Source organism: Bubalus kerabau, chromosome 3 (assembly GCF_029407905.1).
Source record: "Bubalus kerabau isolate K-KA32 ecotype Philippines breed swamp buffalo chromosome 3, PCC_UOA_SB_1v2, whole genome shotgun sequence".
Taxonomy (NCBI): domain Eukaryota; kingdom Metazoa; phylum Chordata; class Mammalia; order Artiodactyla; family Bovidae; genus Bubalus; species Bubalus kerabau.
Window position 1 is genome coordinate 90036759 of NC_073626.1, and position 15978 is coordinate 90052736.

Below are 15978 nucleotides of genomic sequence, written 5' to 3' on the forward strand. Positions count from 1 at the left end.
TACATATATTTATCTTGGTCTTTCGTAGAGTGTAATACAATGTTTATCTCAACAAATGAACCCAGTTACCACCCTGAAATCATAACTGATTTTGTTCGTAGAAACAAGACTGTCTGGACACCTAGAGTTGTGCTCAGAAACATCAATTCCCTGGATAAAATTCAAAAGTAATTGCTACAGTTTTTCTACAGTCCTAGAGAGTACAAGTTTTGAGGCTGCTCATGAATTTTGCAAAAAGAAAGGTAATTCTTTTGTGGTGGTAAAATGCTTTCAATGTGTTCCTTCTTGACATTTCAGTAAACAATGTCATTTCTTCATTTGTCTGATAATTCAGTGACTTTAGGAGCAAAAGAAAAATAATTGAAAAAGTACCCTCTTTTAAAAGCACTCAATGGGCCTTTTGCTAATGACCCGCTGAGCCGTCAAGAAAGGGCAGAGTGAAAACACCGCTTTTGGGTGAAGTGGCAGCACGTTGTGTTGTTTTGCTTCAATCGGTGGTGTGACAAGGTGGGAAAAAAATTGAAAAAGTAAATATTATTGAATTTACAGCTAGTATGTTCAATGTCCAGAATACAATGAAAAACCCAAGGTGATGTCTCAGGATACTGCACATTCCCAAGAAAGTGTTCCCTTTGAATGTATCTGAATATGAATCTTAACTGTTCTCCCAAATTAACATTCTATGCTTTAAGTACCAGTTTGCATCTTTTTTTTAATTTAAATTTATTTTAATTGGAGGCTAATTAATTTACAATATTGTATTGGTTTTGCCATACGTCAACATGAATCCGCCACAGGTATACACGTGTTCCCCATCCTGAACCCCCCTCCCACCTCCTTCCCCATACCATCCCTCTGGGTCATCCCAGTGCACCAGCCCCAAGCATCCTGTATCCTGCATCGAACCTGGACTGGGGATTCATTTCTTATATGATATTATACATGTTTCAATGCTATTCTCCCAAATCATCCCACCCTCTCCCTCTCCCACAGAGTCCAAAAGACTGTTCTATACATCTGTGTCTCTTTTGCTGTCTCGCACACGGGGTTATCGTTACCATCTTTCTAAATGCCATATATATGCATTAGTATACTGTATTGGTGTTTTTCTTTCTGGCTTACTTCACTCTGTATAATAGACTCCAGTTTCATCCACCTCATTAGAACTGATTCAAATGTATTCTTTTTAATGGCTGAGTAATACTCCATTGTGTATATGTACCACTGCTTTCTCATCCATTCGTCTGCTGATGGACATCTAGGTTGCTTCCATGTCCTGGCTATTATAAACAGTGCTGCGATGAACATGGGGGTACACATGTCTCTTTCAATTCTGGTTTCCTCTGTGTGTATGCTCAGCAGTGGGATTGCTGGGTCATAAGGCAGTTCTATTTCCAGTTTTTTAAGGAATCTCCACACTGTTCTCCATAGTGGCTGTACTAATTTGCATTCCCACCAACAGTGTAAGAGGGTTCCCTTTTCTCCACACCCTCTCCAGCATTTATTGCTTGTAGACTTTTGGATCACAGCCATTCTGGCTGGCGTGAAATGGTACCTCATAGTGGTTTTGATTTGCATTTCTCTGATAATGAGTGATGTTGAGCATCTTTTCATGTGTATGTTAGCCATCTGTATGTCTTCTTTGGAGAAATGTCTATTTAGTTCCAGTTTGCATCTTTTAATGTGTCATATTACCTTTAAAATTTTAATCAAAAATTACTTATTTACAATAGAAATTTTCACTTTTCAAAACCTGAGCTTTTCTTTAATTGAAGTATAGTTGATTTACAATGTGTTAGTTTCTGGTATACAGCACTTTTCTCTCTTTTGCTTTAGGAGTCTGACCGAAGAAAATATTGCTATGATTTATGTCAGAAAATCTTTAAAACATTTTGAGTTTACTTTTGTGTATGGTGTGTGAGGGAGTGCTCTAACTTATTGATTTATATGTGTCAAAGCCTGAGCTTTATGAATTATTATTTTAATTATATTTACATACATACACAAATACTTATCCATTTGCTATTTGTCTCTTTTATAGGCTCTAATCTTTTAACAATCAAAGATGAAGCTGAAAACTCTTTTCTTCTAGAAGAGCTTTTAGCTTTCCGTTCTTCAGTCCAGATGATTTGGCTGAATGCTCAGTTTGATGGTGACAGTAAGTAACTTGGGTAGAAAAGAGGAGAGGGCATAAATAAATACAGAGTGGTCAAGACTGATGCGAATGACATCCGCAAACCAGAAGGCTCTCCCTGGGTACATTTGCTGTGAAAAAATATCACAAATCCTAAAGCCATTTCTTCCAAAGACAACATTGCTAACTCTTTTTTATACCCTCTTGTTCTCTGAAATAATCCCAGAAAACCAAAAATGAAAACAAACAACAAGTTTATTTTATACTTAATCTCACATTATGAAGATGTTTGACTGGAACTTTGTGTTGCAGACTTAGTCATAAGACATCAAAGTCATATTTACTTTAAAATATCCTGGGTTACAGTTATGTTAAGTTTAAAAATAAAATAAAATTTAAAATAAAATAAAATAAAAAAAAAAAAAGAATTCTACAATAAATTCTACTAAAATTCTACAATAAAAAAAAAAAAAAAAAAAATATCCTGGGTTCCAAAATGTCATATAAGAGCACAATAGAGTTATGGAAACGTCCCAGTGATAAATAGTGCTAATAGAATTGTTATTTGGTACTCATAAAAGCCAGAGTTTGTAATTAGATGAGAGTATGATTTTTTTTCTTTATGTTATTGATGGTTATTGAAAGTATTTGTATCAGAAGAAAGGGGACATATGTATACCTGTGGCTGATTCACGTTGATATATGACAGAAACAAACACAACATTGTAAAGCAATTATCCTCCAATTAAAAATAAATAAATTAAAAAAGAAAGTACTTGTAAAGAAAATGACTTTAAACTGGAATGGAGAACTTGTCACAGGGGTATACCAAGGTGGAGGATGGGTCCACACTGGCAAGGAAAAGTGTTTCAATCACAGATATTGCTTAAAACTTCTAGACCAGGGTGATAATAAACAAGCTGACAAACGTATGCTTAGTTATACTGCTTGTTTTAAATCCTTTTCATACAAGGTGCCTCCTTATCACTTACACACAGATGGATTCTACCAGCATCTTCACCCTTTGGTACACCACTGGCTTGCTTTTTTAAAGAAGCTCACTGTACATTCTTTTAAAAAGTGAGCTCTTTTGTAATGATACAGACGTTAGGATTTCAAATGATTTCTTTAAGTTGGTTATAATGATAAAGAACTTTTAAAATTCAAACTGTTATATTAAGAAACATGATATCTCAAATGAACTACATTAGAAGCTCATATCTAGCATAAAGCGAGTTGTTCACAAGACAGCTTTACTAACACCTACCTCTTGATGATGAGTTCATGATTGCACCTACTGAACTGAATGCATCAGATAAGGAGAGTCGCATTAAATTTAGGGGCTGCTTTCTATGGTTTATTCAACACTTAGTATGTTTGATAACCATGCACATAATTCATAATAAGTTAGCATTTTTTTTTCCACAGATGAAACCATAAAGTGGTTTGATGGAACTCCCACAGATCAATCAAACTGGGGTATTCGGAAGCCAGAGGTGGACCACTTCAAACCCCATCTGTGTGTTGCCCTGAGGATTCCTGAAGGAGTGTGGCAATTATCCTCATGTCAAGACAAAAAGGGATTTATATGTAAAATGGAAGCAGGTGGGTAAAGTTCAAAGGTAAATACTCATTTGATTCCACCCTGACTAAAGCTGACCCACCTCTTTACACTTAAAACTTCTAAAATTCAGGTATTTAGAGAGTATTCAAATAGATTCTGACATTATTGTCTTGTTTTACATCAAATAATTTACAGAACATACCAGCTTTCTCTCATATGCAGAAAAAAATCATTATAAATCAACTCAAAGACTATGACTTTCTTGTGTCATCTGGCTGTTATATTAATGGGCAAAAAAACAGTTTTACCTCAAGCAAATAGAGCTGGAAATGCAAACAAGCAACTCTCATTCTGGCAACTGCAACTCAGAATTTTAAAGTATCATTTTTGGTCACAGGAAATATAATTCAGGTCTAGGTATCCTTACTGTGGATAAGTAGATGTGTTTTTCTACTGCAAGGCATAGTATATTATAAATCATCTTTTAACTTCATCTTGAGCTATATACTCAGTTTGTGGTGATGAAAATTTAGAAATATAAGCTAGAAAATTCTAGTCAATTGCAAATGATAGAGATTTCTAAGACAGTAAGCATCATTAACAGTGGAAGATGTTTATAATAATCACAACAGTTTCTAAATGCCAGTATTATAAAGAAGGGGGGATTGATGTGGCCTGGGCTCCTGAAGAAGACTTTAGAGAAGGGATGAGGCTTTGTAATAGTAAAAGATAAAGAGAATAGAGGAGGGAAAGAATACTGGACAAATGTTTCAGTAAGACTAAAGACAGAAATAAAGAATGAACTTAAGGCTAGCCCACATTAGATGGTGATGGGAGTAAAAGCATATTTCTGTAGGCTCCATCCACAGGGAGTGCTGGGTTAAAGAGCTGAACATCATGGTGAAGGACACAGGGAACCCCTAAGTGCTCTGTAGATACCTACAGTGCATGTAAGGGAGACAGTTGTAATTTGAGCACTAGAACTAGAACGAAAATGGAGGGAGGAAATGGGAAAAGAGAATCATCAGTCTTTAGTGACTGATTAGATACTGACAATGAAAAAGCAAAAACTGGTAGGTGTAGGAACCAAAGTTTGAGGTTCCAAAAGTGTGGGTATCAGCTCTGTGTGGAAAACATGGCTAACCTAATAAACAGCGTGCCTAAGCAACCACTAGCATTCAGCTATCAAGAACAAATTAGAAACACCTCATGTCTGTTCAAATCTTTAAGGTTTCCTGTACTACACAGGACACCTCTTTCATCCTTCACGACAAGTTTTCAAGGCAGTGAAACAGATACAACATTCCCATGTTACAGATGAGAAAAGTACTTGTCCAAACTGAGGCCACAGGGAGGACTACACTCCAAATTTCCTGACTCCATGTGTCCCTTCTACACCTGCCCACTGCCTCCATCCTGAGAATGAATACCCATTCATCAGTCTTTCTTTGAAAAGTATCCTTACACATACACAATACTACGTTTTCAATAATATTATGTAAAATCATACAGTATTGTTTTTAGAGGCCCTTTTTATTTTTTTTTATTTTATTTTTAAACTTTACAATATTGTATTAGTTTTGCCAAATATCGAAATGAATCCGCCACAGGTATACCTGTGTTCCCCATCCTGAACCCTCTTCCCTCCTCCCTCCCCATACCCTCCCTCTGGGTCGTCCCAGTGCACCAGCCCCAAGCATCCAGTATCGTGCATTGAACCTGGACTGGCGAATTGCAAAATCAAGGTTATATATATATATATGCTGCTAAGTCACTTCAGTCGTGTCCGACTCTGTGTGACCCCATAGACGGCAGCCTACCAGGCTCCTCCGCCCATGGGATTTTCCAGGCAAGAATACTGGAGTGGGTTGTCATTTCCTTCTCCAATGCATGAAAGTGAAAAGTGAAAGTGAAGTTGCTCAGTCGTGTCCGACTCTTCACGACCCCATGGACTGCAGCCTACCAGGCTCCTCTGCCCATGGGATTTTCCAGGCAAGAATACTGGAGTGGGTTGTCATTTCCTTCTCCAATGCATGAAAGTGAAAAGTGAAAGTGAAGTTGCTCAGTCGTGTCCGACTCTTCACGACCCCATGGACTGCAGCCTACCAGGCTCCTCTGCCCATGGGATTTTTCAGGCAAGAATACTGGAGTGGGTTGTCATTTCCTTCTCCAATGCATGAAAGTGAAAAGTGAAAGTGAAGTTGCTCAGTTGTGTCCGACTCTTCACGACCCCATGGACTGCAGCCTACCAGGCTCCTCTGCCCATGGGATTTTCCAGGCAAGAGTACTGGAGTGGGGTGCCATTGCCTTCTCCGATATATATATATATATATATATATATATACACACACACACTATGCTATGCTAAGTCCCTTCAGTCGTGTCTGACTCTGTGCGACCCCAGAGACGGAAGCCCACCAGGCTCCCCCATCCCTGGGATTCTCCAGGCAAGAACACTGGAGTGGGTTGCCATTTCCTTCTCCAATGCATGAAAGTGAAAAGTGAAAGTGAAGTTGTTCAGTCGTGTCCGACTTTTAGCAACCCCATGGATTGCAGCCTACCAGGCTCCTCCGTCCATGGGATTTTCCAGGCAAGAGTACTGGAGTGGGGTGCCATTGCCTTCTCCAATATATATATATATTTATATAACAAAAACACATTTATATATATATAAATTATATTTATATATAAATATATATATTAACAAAAACATTTATATATATATAAATTATATGTATAAATATATATATTAACAAAAACACATTTATATATATAAACACATTTATATATATTTATATAAATGTGTTTTTGTTAATATTTATATATATATATATAAATGTGTTTTTGTTACTGGTAACAATGTTGACATTTCTTCATGGGTCTTAAGTAGTGCACCAAGTAGTCCTCCATTGACAAGTCCTTTACTTCTCTTTCTCTGGGCCATTCCCTGTATATTTCTCTGGATCTTTGCCTAGATCAAAAATAGCAGAGTTCAAATTCTGATATAGAGTCTACTTGGAAAAGATATATTCTTTCAGTAGAAGATCCTCAAACAGGAACCCTCAAACTTTTTGAATGGAAGAGCTATTACTCATTTCCCAAGATTGTTGAGACATGAGAAGGTACTCATTTTTTAAATCTGCAAAAAGCCAGGGAGGTTATCATTACTGGACCAACTCCACATCAGATCCCAACAAAACTGAGTTTCTTGTAGGCAGGACTATATTTTACTCATATTTTTATTGCAGCACAGTGTTGAGACTGGATGAGGATTCTTTTTTTTTTTTTTTAATTTTATTTTATTTTTAAACTTTACATAACTGTATTAGTTTTGCCAAATATCAAAATGAATCCGCCACAGGTATACATGTGTTCCCCATCCTGTTCTTCAGCTTAAAAAAAGGCAGTGTATGTCTTTGTGAGCACTAATATTGATTAAATAAATCAGGGGTCAGCAAATTTTTCTTGTAAAGGATTAAATAGTAAATATTTCAGGATATAGGAGCCATATGGTCTCTGTCACACTTCAACTGTAGCAAAAAAGCAGCCAAAGACAGAAACATGGCTGAGTTCTAATAAAACATTATTTATAAAAACACGTGCTCAGATTTGATCCATGGGCCATCATTTTCTGACGTAATGATATAACTTTGCTGAATTAAAAGGAAAATTTCATTTCAATATCTTTGTTATTTGATTTTAGATATTCACACAGTAAAGAAGCATCCAGGAAAAGGTAGGTTTGGAACAGTAGAGAACATTTTGATTTTTCATAGAAATAAAATAGAAAGTAAGTATGTGACAGTGCCTATCTGACTTCCGTCTTTGAAGTCTTCTGTTTCCATCTCCTTGCAGGACCGAGTCACAGCATCATGCCTCTTACAGTTGCGCTGACCCTGCTAGTAATTCTGGCAGTTTCCACGCTTTCCTTCTGCACGTACAAGCACAGTCACATTATCTTCGGGAGACTTTCTCAGTTTAGAAATCCTTACTATCCTTCAGCCAACTTTAGTACAGTACATTTAGAAGAAAATATTCTCATTTCTGATCTTGAGAAGAATGACCAATAATAACGAAGTGAGAGAACATCACGGCGGTGAGAATGAGCAAAGAAGAGTCTTTCCCTTCACAGACCAGATGCCACTATAATGTCAACTGTGTCACCATCTTCGTTATTCTTAAAATGATGACTGGTTTTGAATTGTAACCAAATCAGATAGGTGTTCATTTATTTATTTCCTCAAACTGTGATCTATTCTTAAAAGGGGGAAATTTTACAGTGCTTGTTATTCAGAAAACAAGAACTATTAAAAGAAACTCCCAAATGAGACCCCTCAAACCAACATGAATAATGGTTTTTGCATTAATATGCTTTTACCAAAAATTCTGGGGAATTTTTAAACTAATTTGATATCTATTCAGATGTTTACTAATACCCATTCCATGAAAAGAGAGCGGGGTGGGAAGCAGAACAAATTTTAAAGTCCTACACTCATAGAAGAGAGGAAAGAGAAAAGGCTTCTGAGAGGATTCTTGTTTGGTTTTTATTCAATCAGTTTAACAGCAGGGTTTGCAAAACACTAATATCTCAGCTTAATACTCACAGGTTCTGGACTCTATACTAATATTTAGGCTGACATTCATTTTTATTAGTTCTGTCTTCTCAAACTAAAGGAAAAGAAAAATAACCTTTCTTTAAATAGTAAAGATCTTTTAGCAGTACCCTTTCAAAAGCAACCATGCAATGTGACCTAAAATCATCAATTACTAAATGATAACAAACTTAGTTTTAAAAAAAACCTTATAGATAAGCTCAAAGGAATATATTGAGATCTTAATACTGTTAAAATTTATGAGCTTCATTTAAGACTAAAGATATAAAGTGTATACCACTCCTAACAACCAAAAGATATAAAATGTAACTTGAATTTAAAGGCAAAAAGTTAAAGATCTGAATTACAGTTTCATTAGAATTAGACTACAGAATGTGATGAGAAGTACTAAAAAATTACTCTCCAGAGTAATCTAGATAACCTTTGCTATATAGAGTTTATTTAGTAAATTATGGTTTGGGGGAACCATCTCCATTTGCATTGGACTAGTTAGTCTGGGTAGTAAAAAATAAAAACATGATACTAATCCATAAATTAAAAATCACAGACATGGTCTTCCTTCATTCATTTTTTATAAACAAAAAAGACTTCATAATCAATATTCAAAACTTTACTCATTACATAAATGTTTATCAAGTTCCTGTTAAGAACCAAGAGCCATTTTAGAAACTGGAGGTACTGGGGTTAGCACTTAGTTTCTAATAAAGGAAAACCAACAGTAAAGCAGTCAAGAAACGTATAAGAATAAAATAGCAGGTGGGTATGAAGACTAAGTAAGGGCCTACAATAGAGAGAAACTGGGAGAGTCTCCCTAGCGTGTGCATTTTCATTATTACAACCAGCTTCCTCAAAACTGGTGGCAGTCACAGGATGAAGCTTAGAGAAAGTAGGAATAAGCCCCTACGTGGAAAACTATCATCATCAGAAACACAATTTGAAAAATGTGTCCTAAGAATGAAGTCTTTGTGGCCTGAAACAGTTAATACAGAGTCTAAAAGCAGCTGTTTGCTACTGCTGTGTCATTACACACTGAGACAATCTACTTCATAATTTTGTTTGTTCAGGGACTATTTTTTATTTTAAGATATTACATTATGTGGCAGTTGTATGTTTATGACTCAAAAGAAGAACTGGCCTGGACTAACCAGATGTTTAGCCCAATTTAATAATCTGTCAGGTGAAATTAAAGTTCTGTTCTTGTCAGTTGTCTTGCTAAAAAGTGCTAATCAATTATCCTTCCAGTCAAGGTATATTGAAGTGAATAGTCAGTCACACATAAAAATTTGACAAAGTATGTCATTAGTAAAGTGATTTTTCAGGAAAAAAAACTGTACTGTGCGTCAGTGCTCTGTACTTTGATATTTAGTATTAAACCACATCCCCATGGACAGGTCACACGCTACTTACCATTAATGAAAGTACAGAAATAAGAAGTACTGAGATATTCTGCTTTATTCATATACGTGCACTTTAAAAAAACTTTCTTCCACGACTATTTTTAATCTGAGCTAGACTTCATAGCTATACAAGAAAAGAAACAAAGTAGCAGGGTCACAAACTCAGTTCAGTTCAGTCGCTCAGTCGTGTCCGACACTTTGTGACCCCACGAACTGCAGCACGCCAGGCTTCCCTGTCCATCACCAACTCCCGGACCTTACTCAAACTCACATCCATCGAGTCGCTGTTGCCATCCAACCATCTCATCCTCTGTCATCCCCTTCTCCTCCTGCCTTCAATCTTTCCCAGCATCAGGGTCTTTTCCAATGAGTCAGTTCTTCACATCAGGTGGCCAAAGTATTGGAGCTTCAGCTTCAGCATCAGTCCTTCCAATGAATATTCAGGACTGATCTCCTTTAGGATGGACTGGTTGGATCTCCTTGCAGTCCAAGGGATTCTCAAGAGTCTTCTCCAACACCACAGTTCAAAAGCATCAATTCTTCAGTGCTCAGCTTTCTTTATGGTCCAACTCTCGCATCCATACATGACTACTGGAAAAACTATAGCTTTGACGAGATGGACCTTTGTTGACTAAGTAATGTCTCTGCTTTTTAATATGCTGTCTAGGTTGGTCTTAGCTTTTCTTCCAAGGAGCAAGCATCTTTTAATTTCATGGCTGCAATCACCATCTGCAGTGACTTTGGAGCCCAAAAAAATAAAGTCTGTCACTGTTTCCATTGTTTCCCCATCTATTTGCCATGAAGTGATGGGACTGGATAATTAATATGCCCCCTCCAAAAAGGGTCAATTATTTTCCATAGCTCTGAGTGATGGGAAATTTTAAAGATATTTCCAACTGAAGATATCTTGGGCTCTTCCAATTTCAACTGTCTCAGTTTAAATGTTTCTCCTATTGAAAGTTCCACTTCCTATCAAGGGTGCATTACATGGTCTCATTAGATAAACATTCAGTCTTCTCAAGTTGACATTCCCTCCTCAAAATGGTGATTGGATATATGAAACTTGTTGTGTCCTTGTGGTGGGGGCTTCCCTGATAGCTCAGCTGGTAAACAATCTGCCTGCAATGCAGGAGACCCCGGTTCGATTCCTGGGTCAGGAAGATCCACTGGAGAAGGGATAGGCTACCCACTCCAGTATTCTTGGACTTCCCTTATAGCTCAGTTGTTAAAGAATCTTCCTGCAGTGTGGGAGATCTGGGTTCAATCCCTGGGTTGGGAAGATTCCCTGGAGAAGGGAAAAGCTACCCACTCCAGTATTCTAGCCTGGAGAATTCCATGGACTGTATAGTCCAAGGGGTCACAAAGAGTCGGACACGACTGAGTGACATTCCTTTCACTTGTGTCCTTGTGGTTCAGGGGGAGTAGGTGATAACTGACTGGGAATCCTGCTGGCATCTCTATGGAGTCTGTATTTGGTGTAACGTGTAGTCTAGTCTCTTGGTTTGGCCCCATCCTGGCTTTCCCTGGCACTGCCTCTCCCTAGAGAATTGTCGGTGATTCCCATTCAATTCCCTACCTGGATATTACAATTCTAGACAGTAAAGCCACATCACATCTGCAGTAGCATCATCAGCTACTCTCTTAGTCTGGAGGCTTAATACTGTAGCAAACAATCCCCAAATCTCATTGACTTAACACAACAAAGGTTTATTTCTCATCCACACCAACTTTGCTCTATTCAGCTATTCATGGGTCCAGGCTTCTCCTAAATATCCACAGTAGGGCCTCTATCTCCAAAAGCCTTGGTTGCCTCAGTGGTCCCTTACCTCTGCCTGACAGAAGTTAAAGATCTCCTTGATTAATTATGTAGTTTCCATGGGCTATTGAAATACATTCTCCACATTAACAGCCTTTAACTTGAGAACATGTACCCTATGGGTACATAAAGACTTCCAAGGGATACAGGGCAGGGATATTGCTGGGGAGCTCAGTTTCCAGATTCTTTAACCTTTAAACATATTCTTTCTTAGAAGTTACTTGCCTGAGATCAAGGTGTCATGCTAGTTCTTCTTTCCCATCTCTTTTAGCAGAAATGTCTGTCTCTACCTCAAAAAAAAAAAGACATGGCTTTTACTCAAAATATGATGATGATGCCTTATCTTGGTAAAGTCCTCCATGGACCAAAGACAGAAAAAAATTTCAAAATAATGATGTCAGTGAAATTTCTTTTAATAAAGGAATTCTTAAATCCACATATATTCTCATGTCTTTCCCTCTTTTTATACATTTTTCTGTTAAGGATGAAGTGATAAATTAGAAATGGGTTATTCTACCCATGTTGGGATAGTCTAAATTAATATGCATTTCATATACATACATATAAACAGCAGGAGTGATAACTACCTTCCTTTGAGACTATCTCATCCAGCCCCTGTCTATTATGAAAGACTGTATCTGGAGAGAATATCTCAGAAAAGCAAAGTAAAGACAGTGCAACTGTTGATAAGACCCTGAAGTGTTACTTTATAAGCTCATGGCAAGGCTCTGTGTTTTATTTATCTTAGATTTCTAACTGAGCTTTGGGGAAGAGTATTATCATGCTTATTTGAACTGAAAAATGAAATCATAATTTTTTTGAACATTGTCTTATTTGGCTCATTTGACAATAAAGATTGGCTTTACCAATTAGGTTTTACGGTGAAAATTTTCATTAAATTGGATGAACTGTATATGCAAATCAAGTGTTTGGATTAAAGCATATATAAAATAAAGACATTTAATAGAAAAGTAGTATTGACCAAAGTATGATAAAATTAACAATATTATATTTTTCCCAACCTTCGTATGCCAGGCAAAACAAGGTGCCCATAAGTGAAAGAGTAATAGGCATAATTGATAGTCATTTTAAAAAGGAGTAGAGAACTCTGAAGTTTCTGGCTCTAGAAGCACAACATGGCACTTCTTCTCATATAGCATTGGCCAGAATTAGCCACAGGGTCCAATCTAACTGCAGGGAAGCCTGGGAGGTCTCCCAGTGTGCTCAGGAAGGAGACGATAATGGACAATAGTGAGCACCAACAACCTCTGCCAGCTTTCTCAGCACATATAGCTACAAAAGAAAGGGGCTGGGGAGAATAGAATTCATGCTGAATCTTGATTCATGCTAGCAATTTTAAATTAATATTAATTAATTTCATCTATGGTACATCCATTTCATTAAGAGATGAAATATAACATTTTATTTTTATATATACTAATTATTTATCAACCATTGTAATATATTCATATCTGTCAGATAATAATTGTAATAATAGTAATTGTAATGGCAACTCAATACAGAAGAAAATGTGTAACACAGCCTATGTTCACAGGGAAATTTTTAAAAATAATTTTAACTTATCTTTTTACTGTAGGCAAATATGACAAGGAAATGAATAAAATAGTTTCAAGAATAAATATATATTACATTAGGATAAAATTCATAGGGGGATTGGAATGGAAATACAAGACTAAACAGAAAAAGAAACAAGAACCTTTGACTGCTGAAAGTTTGTTTGTATTTCTATTTTTAAATAGACTATGATAGAATTCAAACTGTTATGGTATTATCAATCAAAAGAATTAGGGCTTCTTGGTGAAGTGATTGGTTTCAGGTCTGGGGCAGGAAAAATACAAGATGAAACTGGAATATCTTGTGATGCCAGAAAGTAAGGAAATGCTCACAAAAAGATGAGATCATGTCCAAAGGACACAGGACCAAACTGAAGGAGCTCCCAATGGTCAAAACTGGAACACTGAGTGACAAAATAATAACAGTATTGGATTTTTAAGCATAGAATATCTATGAGTCCAGATTAATGTAAATAAATAAGTAAGCAAATCAAGGAGAAGCAGCAGTTCTTTTCTACAGAAGAATTCCAATTAAAAATGTAGAAGGAATGAGAGAGACAAAAATCACCATCAGGAAAACACAACAGTAATCACCATTACAGCAAGATCCACTAGCGGGTTCTAAAATTCGTGGGTGAACATTTAAGAAGAAACGGAAATTTTTATAGCCTTAATATATTGCCTCCAAAATAGTCACAAATTATAACTGGAATTCCATTAATGCCAGTTAATTATAACTGGAATTCCATTTCCATTATAACTGGAAAGTACTAACTTTATAAGAGAAACCTCAGGGTTAAGATAAGCAGTAATAAGCCACAGCAGCATCAGGTATCCTCCAGCATCATGCCCTAAGAAGGGCACATGACTTTTTGGTATCTACCCAAATAATGCATAATCCCCATTTAACAATAAAAAATCAGACAAATTCAAATTGACAAGCATTACACAAAATAATTGATGACTTCAAAAGTATCCAGGTCATGAAAGATAAGGAAAGATTGAGGAAATGTCACAGATTGGAGGAGAATAAGGAGCCATGACAACTGAAGGCAAGGTAAAATCCTGAATTGGATCCTGAAACAGAAAATGGATATTGTGGGAAAACGTGAAATTATAATAAAATTTGTAGTTAGCAGTATTATATCAGTAGTAATTTCTTAGTTTTAGATTGTACTATGGTTATATGATATGCACCATTAGAAGTTGAGTGAATGGTGTATAGAAATTCTCTGTACTATGCTGGTACTGTACTGTGCTGGAAATTTTCTATAAAGCTAAAGTTATTTCAAAATAAAAAGCTAAAAATAGGCTATGATATTATATTCCACTGAATGTGTTGAAAGGATGACATGATGTTTTTACTTTTAAATGTCATTGTAATATGATGAAAATTGCATCCTAATTATAAAAAATTTTAAATGTCAAATTAGAAATGTAGGGAGGAATTTTTTTCCAAAATTCTTTTAGGAGTATGCAAGCAAAAATATTTGAGGACCATTGTTATATGACATTCTCTTCTCCTGCCCCAAATAACAACCAAGCAAAACCCAATTTTTCTTCAATCTATCTAATAGCTCGTCCACGGAAGAATTTAGACCAACGTATATCTTGTTGTCAGCTTTCTGCCTTTTGTGCTCTTTTTATTTCACCTCTCTAGTGTCTTATCAGCATTTCCAATTCTCTTACTCCTGTTTATCCATTACAACCTCATGGCTTACTCTTCATGGTAGACAAAGTACAGAAGGGGAAAAACAAAACTTGCTTAGTTTCCTCTTTGTTCTTAGGGAACAAACATTGGGAAACATTTCAAAATGTTACATTCCATCAAAATTCTTATCACCAACATTTATATGAAACTTTGCAACGATTATTGCTATACATGGTTGGAATCTTTATTCCCTTTTCTTCCACCCCTCAAAACAATGATGTAGAACAGCAACTGGCAGGGTGAAATCCAGCCTTCTGCCTGTTTCTGTAAATAGTTACGGGAACACAGCGATCCTTATTCATTCACTCACTGTGTATGACTGCTTCCAGGCTAGGGCAGTAGAGTTGGCCCTAGCCAACATACACTGGGTGTATGTTGCAGGGTGGCTGCAACATACACTGAAGGGCCTGAAATCCTTTGATATTTACCTCTCACCCTTTACAGGAGAGGTCTGCTGACCCCTGATTTAGAAAAGAAATATCTAGAAGCGAAGTCTAACATCCTTTGGCAAGTCTTACAAGCATTATACTATACATGGGAAGCACTTCAGTGTATTGATAAGCACTTCTATTTGGAACCATGTGAAAGTCACTCAATCATGTCCGACTCTTTGCGAACCCATGGACTATACAGTCCATGGAATTCTCCAGGCCAGAATACTGGAGTGGGTAGCCTTTCCCTTCTCCAGGGGATCATCCCAACCCAGGGATTGAACCCAGGTCTCCCGCGTTGCAGGTGGATTCTTTACCAGCTGAGCCACAAGGAAAGCCCAAGAATACTGGAGTGGGTAGCCTATCCCTTCTCCAGCAGATCTTCCTGACCCAGGAATTGAACCAGGGTCTCCTGCATTGCAGGCAGATTGTTTACCAGTTGAGCCTGGTGAAGAAGAAGAAGAAGAAATGTCTCTCTATCAGAGAAGCCTGAAACATTTATTGAGAGACTACTGTGCCCCAGCAGGCAAAGAGCCAACTCATTGGAAAAGACCCTGATGCTGAGAAAGATTGAGGGCAGGAGGAGAAGCGGGCAGCAGAGGATGAGATGGTTGGATAGTATCACTGATTCAATGGACATGAGTTTGAGCAAACTGCAGGAGATAGTGAAGGACAGGGAAGCCTGGCGTGCTGTAGTTCATGGGGTCGCAAGGAGTCAGACACGACTTAGCAACCAAA

At 37.1% G+C, this 15978-nt stretch overlaps 1 protein-coding gene and 1 non-coding gene across 3 annotated transcripts in view; both read left to right on the top strand.

Annotated features, from left to right (window-relative positions):
- Positions 1-12402, top strand: part of PLA2R1 (phospholipase A2 receptor 1) — a 139096-nt gene extending 126694 nt beyond the window's left edge. The window contains exons 26-30 of one of the 2 annotated variants that reach the window (XM_055572446.1): positions 102-242; positions 2042-2158; positions 3563-3739; positions 7402-7434; positions 7554-12402. In XM_055572446.1, the coding sequence (XP_055428421.1) occupies positions 102-242; positions 2042-2158; positions 3563-3739; positions 7402-7434; positions 7554-7768 (683 nt within the window). In that variant the 3' untranslated portion in view covers positions 7769-12402. The remainder of the gene's footprint in view (positions 1-101; positions 243-2041; positions 2159-3562; positions 3740-7401; positions 7435-7553) is intronic. The other variant, XM_055572447.1, reaches the window with a different exon arrangement.
- On the top strand, positions 373-508 carry LOC129648108 (small nucleolar RNA SNORA21). Its single transcript, XR_008712692.1, has one exon. It is a non-coding gene; the product is annotated as a small nucleolar RNA SNORA21 (small nucleolar RNA).
- Positions 12403-15978: the final 3576 nt, after the last annotated feature.